At 59.3% G+C, this 12,026-nt stretch overlaps 1 protein-coding gene across 1 annotated transcript in view; it reads left to right on the top strand.

Annotated features, from left to right (window-relative positions):
- Positions 1 to 5,700: 5,700 nt before the first annotated feature.
- PAPLN (papilin, proteoglycan like sulfated glycoprotein) overlaps positions 5,701 to 12,026 on the top strand; it is a gene marked incomplete at its 3' end in the record, with an annotated part of 35,311 nt that continues 28,985 nt past the window's right edge. The window contains exons 1-4 of the mRNA XM_081111941.1: positions 5,701 to 5,763; positions 10,311 to 10,426; positions 11,239 to 11,299; positions 11,629 to 11,731. Of these exons, the coding sequence (XP_080968067.1) occupies positions 5,710 to 5,763; positions 10,311 to 10,426; positions 11,239 to 11,299; positions 11,629 to 11,731 (334 nt within the window). The 5' untranslated portion in view covers positions 5,701 to 5,709. The remainder of the gene's footprint in view (positions 5,764 to 10,310; positions 10,427 to 11,238; positions 11,300 to 11,628; positions 11,732 to 12,026) is intronic.

Here is a 12,026-nt window from a genome sequence, read left to right as displayed (position 1 = left end):
ACATGACCTTACGCGGAATCTAACCAGTGACCTCTTGGTTCATGGGTTGACACTCAATCACTGAGCCACACAGCCAGGTGGTTCTATGACTTTCACAGTGGAAATAGTGATACTCAGATTGAAAGAGTCATTTATTCTAAACTAACATCCATGCACTGCCTCACTGCAGTGTCAACTCCCCCAGGGCAGGACAGTCTGTGCTGGAGCCCCCAGCTTGGGAGAGCTGATGATGAGTCTCTTCCCAGCTCTCTGGCTAATGACATCATCTTTGTAGCTTGAAAACAGCCCTGGGTCTTCACGCCTGGGCAATTGATCAGTGCCACAAGCAGTAGCGGAGAACTGGTTTCTAAACACATGCCACTACTGGGCGGGTCTTTCCCCAGGGAGCTTCTGGCACACAGAGGGCACTCAAACATATGCAAGGAATGACTAAACGAGTGAACAGACACCGGAGGAGGAGGAGGAGGAGGAGGAGGAGGAGGAGGAGGAGGAGGAGGAGGAGAAGAGAAGTAGCATTTTCTAAATTCATTTCAACCAAAACCGTGTGCAATGAGCTGCAGGGAGAGCGTGGACACTTGTTTTCGGGGTAGCCTAGCATCTGGGGAGCTGCCAATTTTCCTTCCTTGGGTCCTGGCCGTCAGGGTCAGACCTGCCCCTGCTGGAGTTGGAGTCCACAAGGACCAAGGACCGTTCCTGGGGGTGGCAGGGGTCAGTGTCACCTACAGTGGTGGTTGCAGCAGTCTGGTGCCCAGCAGGACAGCTCCTAACCAGATCTGCTCCTGGGCCATGAACTATGACCTTGGCAGGGGTGCCAGCCCACTTCTGTGCCTGATTCTCCATTTTCCTGTCAATTCTACGAGCTCCCAGTGTCCTTGCTCTCAGAAGCGTTTCTGTTTCGGTTAATGAAGTTCTTTCTGTGGTTTGCAATCAAGAACCCTGTGTCAGGTCAGGTTGGATGTTCAGAGATCTGTTGGGGGGAAATGCCGGGGAACATAAAGAGGGAGCAGCAAGAGCCTTCAGGACATAGACCTGGGGCGTGGCTGCTGGAGGCTGTCAATCGGCCATGCGTCCCACACCTTGCTCTCCTGAGGGATACCTTCAGGAGCGCCATAAACTCCGGTCCAGGAGGCAGTGATGAGAGAGACAGATCCCTGCCCTTGAAAGTTCACAATTTAGAGGGAGAAAGACGACAAATGTATCACTGTAGTAGTTCTCAAGTGCACAGAGGTGTGCATCAGGAGGGCGCCCTGGAGGAGGTGCCTACTGGGAGCCCTGAGGCTCTTGGGTCTTTGTCCCCTTCCTCTTCTCTCCAGCTTTCCATCCGAACCCAATCTCACAAAGAGATCTGGCCACTTCCTGGCCGTGGCCTAGATCTGCAACCTGCAGAGCTGGTCAAGGTGTAGGGAATCCAGGATACAGGTGGAGGAGCATGGGATAGAGCAGCGGTTCTCAACCTGTGGGTCATGACCCCTTTAGCGGTCGAACGGCCCTTTCACAGGGGTCGCCTAAGACCATCCTGCATATCAGATATTTACATTACGATTCATAACAGTGGCAACATGACAGTTATGAAGTAGCAACGAAAATAATTTTATGGTTGGGTCACAACATGAGGAACTGTATTGAAAGGGCCAGAAGGTTGAGAACCACTGGGATAGAGGAACTAACTTTTACTGAGCACTTACTAGGAACTTTACAGAGCCAATTATGTTGTCACCCTCTGTGTGAGCCAGCTGAGGCTTAAAGAGGTGACATGACAAGTTCACACACAATGGGACGCAGAGCAGGTTCCCAGCCCAGGTCTGCCTGCCTCCCAGGGCTGTACTGCTACCTGCCTCCCGCTCCTCCTCACCAGGCTACCCCTAACGCCTAAGACTTCAGGGGTTCTCAACCTTCTGGCCCTTTCAATACAGTTCCTCATGTTGTGACCCAACCATAGAATTATTTTCGTTGCTACTTCATAACTGTAATGTTGCCACTGTTATGAATCTTAATGTAAATATCTGATATGCAGGATGGTCTTAGGCGACCCCTGTGAAAGGGCCGTTCGACCGCCAAAGGGGTCGCGGCCCACAGGTTGAGAACCGCTGTCCTAAGTGGAAGGGAGCCTGTGCAGCTAGTGAGTGGCTCAGGGTCAGTGCAGAGGGGAAGCTACAACGGGAGGGATGGTCTTACACTTTTTCTTGGGGTCTTCTTTCTACGTGATCTTTTTTTGTGTGCACACCAATTATGTACACCATTTTTTTGTGCATAACAATTATGTGCTAGGTTTGTGCTCACATCCTTCTGAGGTAGCAGGATCTGAGGTTTGAAGACAAGTCCTTGCTCAAGGCCGTGACGGCTAGAGCCCAGCTGGTGGGCGCAGGGCTGTCCCCAGCACTGTGTGCGGGTTCTGCCTCCCCCAGTCCTGGGTCTTCCTCATGGCTGGGTGGGGAGTAAGAAGTCATGGGCCTGAGTGTCTCAGAAGAAGGAATCTCAGAGGAAAAACAAGAACAGATGGGGAAGACGCCTGGCTGCCCGCCCCCCACGGCTTCCTCCCACTTGACAGGGGACCTTTGACCAAGTGCAGAAGATCCCAGGCTGATGGGGGCAGGGAGTGGAGCTTTTAGAACGGAAGAAACTCTTTTCCTTTTCTAGAGAGGCTTTGGGTAATTCCACTCCCTTTTCTCCGCCAAGCTTTATCTCTGCCTAAGAATTCACACAAGTCCCCAGGGGCCTGCTGCACAGCTGCTGCCCCTCCGCTCTCCTCTGGTAGGTAAGAAATGGGTCAGTTTCAAAATGCTCTTTAAGTAAGCATTTCGTCTGAGCATTCGTCCAGGCCTAGGGACAGGACCTGCAGGGGCTGGGGGTCCTAGGGGGTAAGCTCCCCATGGGGGACTTTTCTCTGCCCCAGTGGAGGCCAGGAGAGAAATGACCAATGGCTGGGGTAGCCAAGGGGCAGAAGGCAGAAGAGGTTAAAGGGACTTCCTGCTGCCCATGTGCCCCAGGGCCAGCGCTGTTTTCCTGGGGTGGTGGTGGTGGGTGTGGTGATTTCCAGCTCCAAAAAAAGGGGTGGCAGGCAGAGTGCCTTGGTGGAGAAGGACAACTAGGAGAGGAAATTAAATGTATCGCATTTGTTGCGCCCCTACCTTGATCCCAACTAGTGCCCTGGGCACAGGTGATAGGGATGTAAGCTTTACCCTGAGGGACCGCACGGCTGAGTCAGGGAGACGCAGACTCCCGTGTGATGCACCCTATGTCCCGACAGCAGACGGACTGCGACTAAGAGCGGGGGCAGGACTCTGCCTGCTGTGGGTCGGGGAGGCTTCTAGAGAAGAGGACATTTGACCAGGGTCTTGAGGGATGAGTAGGAGTTTGCATGGTAGAGGGTTTCCAGGTGCATTCTGGGCAGCGGGAAAAGCCAGCTGGTGGGGAAACAGCGGCGTGTCCGTGGGAAAACTCGGGTGTGGCCAGAGTATAGGACTCAGGAGAGAAGACACGCGGGGGCTGGGCACCGAGACGTGTGGCATGTAAGGTGAGTGTGGCGGGCGATGGCACACAGCTGGAAGGCTTGGGCGCAGAGGGAATGGGACTGGAGAGATGACCGGCCGTCCACAGAGGAAACCCCGGTGTCCGCAGGGTGCAGGACCAGGGTGCCCGCAGGGTGCAGGACCACCCGAGGCTTGGCTCAGACCCAAGGGCACCACTGCGGCGGCCTCTCCGCGGGGGGCATGCTCTCACCCCGGGATCGGGACTGGTGTCAGCAGGGGCGGGGTTGGGGTGGGGTGGGGGGGAATGGGGCGGGAGGAAACCAGCCAGCCCGGGCGAGAGCAAGTCCAACCTCCGCGTGCGTTCTGCGTGGCCAGGCCGAGCTCGGGGCTGGGCGGGGCGGGTACCGATGGAGGGGCCCTGCCAGCGCGCGCGCCCGGCGCCCCGGGACACAGGTAGGAAGTCGGAGGGGCCGCGGTCCGGCGGCGTGCGGCTCGCCCGGGGCTGCCGCAGGAATCGCCGCCTGGCCCGCAGGGGCCGGGGAGCTGGAGAGTCCCCCAGGGGCCCCCGCCCCGGCTCTGTCCACCGAGGTGGGAGCTGTGCGGGCCACCGCTCCGCCCCGCGCGCCCTCGGGACCCTTTGGGGGCTGCACCCGGCGGGTCCCCGGGCGGGCGGGGTGGGGACCCCAGGCGGGAAGCCGGCAGGCCCGCGCCCGAGGCGTCCCTAGTAACAAAGATAAGGAAAGTTCTTCCCGGTCCTTTCTCCAGTCGCCCCCTTAGCTCGGCTCACCCGCCCCTAAGGCGTCTCCTGCAGAGAGCATCGCCCGCCGCTCCCCGGTTTCAGCCGGACCGAGGCTCGCGGGTACCGCCTCCTCCCCTCCCGCAAGCGCTGTGGTGGCAGTGGGTGCGGGCGCAGGGCAGGGAGGGAGCCCGCCGCCCGCCTCGCCCCCGCGACCCCACGACCCCAGGACTCTCTGATCTGACTGTGAGGACAAGGACGACACGAACCACTGTTGGTGCTAAATGAACGGAACATGTAGGTCGTTACACGTGCCAGGTTCAATTCTGCTGAAATTGGCTTATGTTTGCTCTGTTTTAGCCTTGCAAACTGAACTCACTTTGTACTTAAAAACTAAAAGAACATTAGTACAATTACAGATCTTAATTTTTTAAATTCATTTATTCCGATCTTAAATTTTAAGCATACATGTCAGTACCCGTTTGATGTTTTGCACTGAACGGGACACACTGCTTATTTCATTCTCCAGTACAGTGACATGTACACACATGCACGCACACTGCACGCACTGCGCACACTGCACAGCCGGAGCACGCACCACATGCACACGCGCACAGACAAATCCACAGGCACTCTGTACACACACACACACACACACACACACACCACTGCCCGTGCACACGCACACAGACAAATCCACAGGCACTCTGTACACACACACACACCACTGCCCGTGCACACGCGCACAGACAAATCCACAGGCACTCTGTACACCCACACACACACACACACACACACACACACCACTGCCCGTGCACACGCGCACAGACAAATCCACAGGCACTCTGTACACCCACACACACACACACACACACACCACTGCCCGTGCACACGCGCACAGACAAATCCACAGGCACTCTGTACACACACACCCTATTGCACACGTGCCCACAATGCCCACACATGCACACGCGCTGCTTAACTTAATGGACCCGCCAGGGAGCTCCCCCAGTACAGAGAAATACTGGCCTAGGTTTAAAGTAAGATACAATGAACATTTTAAAAGCATTTAAATTTAGTTTTTAAAATGCCTGAAGAGACTTTGTAAAAACCGGTATCAGTGAGCTTTTCAACAGCTTGTGGAATGGCTTTTTACAAAGGCATCTCTCGCTGAGTTAGAGTGGATCTGATCGCTTTAAATCTGAGCTTTCAACAAGGAAGTGCTTTAACTGCCCTCCTTTCCCTCCGAAACCCTGAAAGGAGTTCCTCTTGCACGTCCCGAAGCCGGCGGTAGACGGGCCTTCCTCCCTCGCGGTGAGCGGCGCGGCGCGCTCGCAGGCTCCGGGCTGCCCTCGCTGCTGCCCGCGGCCTCCGGCCACCTGTGCGGGCGGGAAGGAGGAAGAGCCCCGCCCGCCCTCCAGACCGCCTCGGAGGCCGGGGCTGCGGTGGGGCGGCGCCTGCTCTGCCCCGCCCGCTCCAGCCCCGACTCTCCCGCAGGCCGAGATGCAGCTGCTCCTGCTCGTGGCCCTGCTGCTGGCCCCGGCGCCCGGGGCCTCGGTGAGTGCGGCCCTGTCCGGCCGGATGGCCCTGCGAGGGGACGGGTGTCGGCTGGGGTCCCCACCCGTCCCCCCTCTCGTCCCCTGGCGGTGGCGACAACCCCAGGAGAGGGCCCAGGTCGGGGAGATGGGGTGGGAGGAGGCGAGTCCTCAGCCTGAACCCCTTCAAAAAGAGGTAGGACAGGACTGACCTAGGCGCCCAGAACTGCTCCCCTGGCCGGGGGTGCAGTTTGCAATTGCAGGAATGGCACCCCCTCAGCATCACCCCCTCAGAAGGTGCTGGGTGCAGCTAATGCTGGGAACCCCTCCCTGGGGTGGTCTTTCCGGGTGGGAGGAGGGGGGCCATGCTGGCACCAGCCAAGGTGAGAGCTAGGTGGCCCCTCCACCAGATGCCGGGGACCAAACCCTGCTGCCCCTCAGCCTTGTGGGCCTAGGGGCTTGGGGTGCCAGCCATTCCACCCCCTGGGGGTGAGCATCTGGAGCAGGGCTGCACTAGAACTTTCTGAGATGCTGGAAATATTTTCCATCTGTGCTTTCGAATAAGATAGCCACTGTGTCCACGTGGCTGTTGAGCACGGGAACAGTGGCTAGTGCAACTGAGGACCTGAATTTTTAAATTTGATTTCAATTAATTTAAATAGCCACACGGGCCTAGTGGCTACCTCACTGGTGCAAATGTAGAGAGTGGGCACAGAGAGCCAGCTGGTGATCCGAGTAGCTGCTTCATTAACAGGAGCCAAAGGACAGGGCTCCCTGGAGAACCTGCGTGGATCCTGAGATAAGGGAATCTTCTACCTGAGGGAGCTACGTTTAGGGAGCAGGCTCACCGCTCTACGGTTAGTCTGCAGAGCTGGGCGTGGCCCTGCCAAGTTCCCTGGCATTGCGGGGGGGGGGGGGGGGGGGGAAGGCACAGGGGCAGCCAGGCCCCCGCCTGCCCTGGGGAGCTCAGCCTTGCCCTTCCTCAGTGAGGCAGGAGGGAGAGGAAGGACTGAGAGCTCTGCCGGGGGTGGGCCGGGAGATGCCGCTCTGGGGGAGTGTGAGCTGAGGATGAGAAGGGCCCGAAGGGCAGGGAGCGGTGGACACCGGCGGTGGGCAGTCGGCATTCCTCCAAAGCCCCAGCGATCCAGCACAGACCACCGAGCCATGGTGGGCTCCTTCCTCATGGCCTCTCCACCACCTGCCAGGTTCCCACAGTCAAGTCTGCCTGGTCCTTGCTCCCTAAGTGCCACGTCCGGTCCTTGGGGGGCTCCTCCTGGTGCCGGGTGCATGAAGGCACAGCTCAGTGGAAGGGTCCGTGGCACCAGCCTCAAACCCCAGGGGTGAAGCCCAGAGACACCCACTAACGGCAAATCACCAGCCAGATTCCTTCAATTTGGGGTAATCATGCCCGCCCGCAGGTTGCTGTGCAGATGAAATGAGTGAGGGTTCCCAGTGCCTGGGCCCTTAGGAACAGCTGAGTAGCCTTCGCCGACCTGCTCAGCAGCGGGTGAACTCAGCTGGGCTGGGCTTGCAGGCCCGAGCGCTCTCCTGCCCCCTCCTCCACTGTCTGGGGGAGGGTGTGGGCCAGGCTTACTGTTCTGCGGCTCCTGGTTCTGGTTCTGGCTGGGGCCCGATCCACCACAGGGTCCCCCAGCCGTTCTCGGGCTGCTCTAGTGCCGGCAGGGGGCAGTTTCAACAGTGAGTAGAGGATAAGAAGGGACGAAGCAGAGAGTGGCTGTGCCCCCACGCCCCTTCGCCCCTCCCCCAACCCTGTGCGGGAGGCTTCCTGAGGCCATGGATTCTCAGCCCCCTGGACTCCCACCCACACACCTCCTCTCTCATACCCCTCACACCTGTTCCCTGTGGGCAGCCGGTCCCCCTGGGAAAGGGGGGCTCCTTGCCCAGGTAGGAGTTGCAGGAGGAGTGGGCGGGGTGCTGAGAGCAGCAGGAGGCAGGTGAGGACAGGCCAGGTGAGGGCGGACTGGACCAGCTCACTCTGGCTTCCCAAGTCAGCTCAGCGTGTGGTTTGGGTAATTACAGGGAAACAAAATGCACCCGTGCAGCTCCTGGCTGAATGTGCGTTCTTCCCTCAGAGACAGTGTGGCGTAGTGGACAGGTACAGCCCGGATCTGGCAGGCTGGGTCCCCCAATCCCGCCGGCTGGTGGCCCTGGGCCAGTGGATGCCTGCCTCACAGGTGCCGGGGGTGAGGCCAGGGGATGCTTGGGAGGCTCAGTGTTTAGAAAGCTCCGTGTTCAGGCCAGTCCTCCCCCCACCCCATCCGGGCCCCCACAGGTGGCTGGTGGCAGAGGTGTCCCTGTTGCCTTGTCCGCACAGTAAGCCCAGCCCTGCCCCGGGGAAGGTGGGTTGGGGAGGCTTAGGGGCTGTGCTTCAGGAGCGAGACTGACATGCAGACAGGCCTTGGCAGCGGGTAATTAGTAACCAGACTACAGTCCCTGTGGCGGCAGCTTAGAATGTGTTGATGAGGCTGCGCATGTGTGAGTGAGTGTGTGTGTGTGTCCTGGAAAGTCACCTTCCACCCTCGACACTCAACGTCTTCCCCTTTAAGATAGAAACTTGATCAAGTGAATTCCAGTTTAAATTTCATTGAGAGAACACCTGGCTGTTCTGGTTCACTGGTTTTCAGGAGCCTGGCCATTCCGCCCCAGCCGGAACTGAAGGATAAAGAGTTTGAAGCGTGAAAGCTAAGACCTTTGGTCTGGCCGGCCCTTCCTTCTTGGTTTCGTGTGTGGTTCGCACATCTGTGTGGTTTGTTGTGACTCAGGGTGCTGGTTCCATTGTAAAGCCAGGATCGCTCGGCGGCCGGCACCAGGGGTGTTAGAGCTGAGCTGTGGGTGAAGTGCGGGGGCATGAACTCGCCCGAGACCCTGTGCCGTTGCTGGGGGCTCGCAGCGGGAGGGGGGTTGCTTGCTTTCCCGCATTAGGCCTTGAGTTCTTTCTCTGGAAATTGGGAGTGATTCCCCCCTAGAGGTTCTTAGGTGGTGATGCCCTAAAATAAAGTCCCTTCCAGCAAATAGAACATAACCTCTGCCTCCTAGCAAGCAGTGGTCAGCCCAACCCCTGCCCAGCTCCTTAGGGCTCATCTGTGTCTCACGTGAGGGAGGTGGGACGGAGGCCTGGGGCGAAGCTGACGTGCTGTTGCGTCCGCTTGTTTATGCGTGGCTCCTCTCTGCCTCCTTATCCATGCACTGGGGGAATACTACCTCCCCCCCTCCCCCCCACCAGCTGGCTGTGCGATGACATCAAGGTTCCCTGAGTGACTGGGTCCTACCAGGTACTTTCTCCCTTAGAAACACCCAAGTAGCCTTCTAGCTCCTCGCAGTGGGTGCCCAGATGTCAGGTTGCTCTGAGGATTAAACGAGAGAACATGTGTGTCGCATGTGGACTTCCGAGTGCAGCTGCAGGGTGTCAGATCTTTCTGGTGGGAAACTGTATCTCTGAGGATATATTCTTGTTATGGAGTCGCCAATAATAGTCCTTCAACGAGAGAGAGGAGATCCCTCTCCCACTTAAATACTCAGAGGTCAGAAGTCCAGGTTTGTTTGGTCTCACAAACCTGGGGTGACTGGAGCCCCTGGAGCCAGACCTGCAGAGGATCCTTCTATCTTTGCTGCACTGTTTGAAGCCTCTATTCCTGAGTTACCTCCTAGTGTAAAAGGCTGCTCTGACTCCAGCCATCCCACCTGCTTGCCAAGCAACAGTGAGGAGTCGGGAGAAATAAGGACAAAGGCACGTGCAAGCTGTCTGTTGAGATTGCTGGGGGCTGCTGCCCAACACTTGCATCTCATTGATGAGAATTACTGATATAGCCACGGTAGCGGCAGGAAGTCTGGGAAATGGATGGGGGTGGGGGGAGCAGCCTGGTGTCCAGCTACGAGTCAAGGATTCTCTTACCATGGGAGAAGGGGAAGGTAGACGCTGGGGAACTCCTGGGAGTCTGCCCAGGGTGGCCGGAAGGAACCACAACCTCCCCCCCACAACCCCTCCTAGGAGTAGATTAACTTGTTTCAATAGCCAGAACCACAGACCCTTCCCGAGGGAGGCCACCACACAGGGCAGAAGCAAGTGCAACAGGCGCGGCGTGGCTGCTCCACGCTGGGTGCGGTGACCATGGCCCTGCCTGCGGGCGACACCTGCACAGGCCGCCTGTCTTCCTGCCCTTTGATGTCTCCCTCCTGGGAAAGTCTGCTCTGCTGACCCAGGGGCTCCCCGCAGGCAGTTTGCAGACACCTCGACTGTCAACTGGCTCTGCACAGGCCAGTGGAGAGCATCGTCAGGGAGCATGGTGCCTGGCACGGAGCAGGAGCAGCCGTGGTGGCTGCTGGGACAGAGGGAAGACCTGCTCCGGCTCCTTCTGGGGAAAGCTGGCTAGCGGGAGACTATGCCGGACGCCTGGCGGTGCTGCTGGGTCCGGAAGAGCGGCTCCAGGAGGAAGAGCGCCCGCGGGGGTCGGGGAGTGTTGGCGTGAGCAGGGCTGGCGTGAGCCTCTGGGTGCCCTGGTGGGGACCCTGAGTGCCGACTCAGGTTCCCGAGCGTGTCTTCTCCTCCAGGCTCCCAAGGTGAGGCGGCAGAGTGACACCTGGGGCCCCTGGGGTGACTGGAGCCCCTGCAGCCGGACCTGCGGAGGGGGCATCAGCTTCAGGGAGCGCTTCTGCTACTCGCAGAGGTAGGGCAGCCTGTGAAAGAGGGCAGGGGCAGGGATCATCTGGGTCCTGGGTCACCTGGGCAGAACCCCCCATGCCGTAGCTTTGTCCTGGGTGCAACATGGATGGAGTACTTGAAATCCATCATTTCCGGGTACTTCCACTTGACTCCCATTATCAACTGTATTTCGGGGGGTTGGAGCCAAGCCTGCTTCATCCACCCCCGAGTCTCTTGCCCCCAATGCAGTGAGGGCTCACGGCAGGTGCAGTAAATTCCTGTCAAATTAATCTTCAACCGGTGCAGTGTCTCTACCTTCAGCCTTTGTATAGATCTTTCCCTTCATGTGACTTAAGACCTACTATGTGTCCTGTGCCCTGATAGGTGCTATAGAGGGCGGGCACAAAAGAAGGGGCGATGACACCTTGCCTGTCAGTGGGTTTAAGTCACTCTGAGAACCTGTGTGAAGACCAAAGTGAGATGCTATTCCAGGTGCCTGGTTCTCCTTACGGGGCAGAATCACCTAACCAGGTGGGGGCATTTACACCCCGTTTCACCTCCAAGAGCAGAACTCGGGGCTTCTCTGGAAATTTACCTTCAGAGGCAAAGTGGCCCCCAGTTAGTCAAACTCCAGGATGGCTGGGCTCTGAGTCTCCTCCCAAATACAAACGAGGGGCTCAGTGCACCTACTGAGGGGACTTCTGTGTGTGGGCAGCCCCCCGCCCCCCTCTTCCCGGACTTGCCCTCTCTGGCCGGCAGAGGAGTCCCACAGAGGCTGGGGCTGCGGGAGAGCCCAGGCGGATTGGGTGCTGGGTTACTGGTGCTCTTGTCCCACAGGAGAGATGGGGGCTCCAGCTGCGTGGGCCCCACTCGCAGACACCGCTTGTGCCACATCGAGGTAAAGCCCACCGGGAGGGGGGCCAGCTTCCTAGACCCCCGACCCGGGGACATCCTGGCCCAGGGCGCCTCCTGCCCGTGCGCCGCGGGTGCGGAAGTCCCTTCCTTACCCCCCAATGACAGAAAGGACAGCTTCCGCAGCTCTCCCCGCAGCAACCCCAGCCCCCCCCCCCCCGCCCCCCACCCCCGCCCACCACCGCGCCCCTGGAGGGGACCCTGGCGGCCGCTCCGCCTCCCCAAAGCAACAGCAGGCGCTGGGGGGACAGGACCCGACCTCCCGGGGACCAATGGGTCCCCCACTTCCCCCTCTCTGGCCCCATTGCCCCGCAGAGCTGCCCCCCAGGTGCCCGCGACTTCCGGGCAGAGCAGTGCGGGGAGTTCGACAGCCGCGAGTTCCAGGGCCGGAGGTTCCAGTGGCTGCCCTACTACGGGGGTGAGTGCGAGTGCGGCCGGGTCCGCCTGGCGCTCCTGCGCCTCCCAGCTGTTGGCGATGTTTCTCGTGGCTTCTTACCGCAGTGGAGCCCGTTGGCAGCCCCGCTGGCAATCCCCGCGCACCCCGGCACCGCCCCCCCCTTGTGCATTTTCACCCCAAGCGCGGCCGTGGCTCTGCCCTCTGAGCCCCGGTCTCGGTTCGGCCTGAGCCCTGTGCACAGAGCGGCGCTGGGGGTGGCGAGGGGCGCAGGGCCAGTGGCGGGAGCCGGGTCCTCAGGGCCTGGCCCCGCTGCGCT

The sequence above is a fragment of the Myotis nattereri genome (assembly GCF_964212035.1).
Source record: "Myotis nattereri genome assembly, chromosome: 1".
Classification (NCBI taxonomy): Eukaryota; Metazoa; Chordata; class Mammalia; order Chiroptera; family Vespertilionidae; genus Myotis; species Myotis nattereri.
Note: the sequence above shows the minus strand (reverse complement) of the source record. Positions and strands in the feature narration are given on the sequence as shown.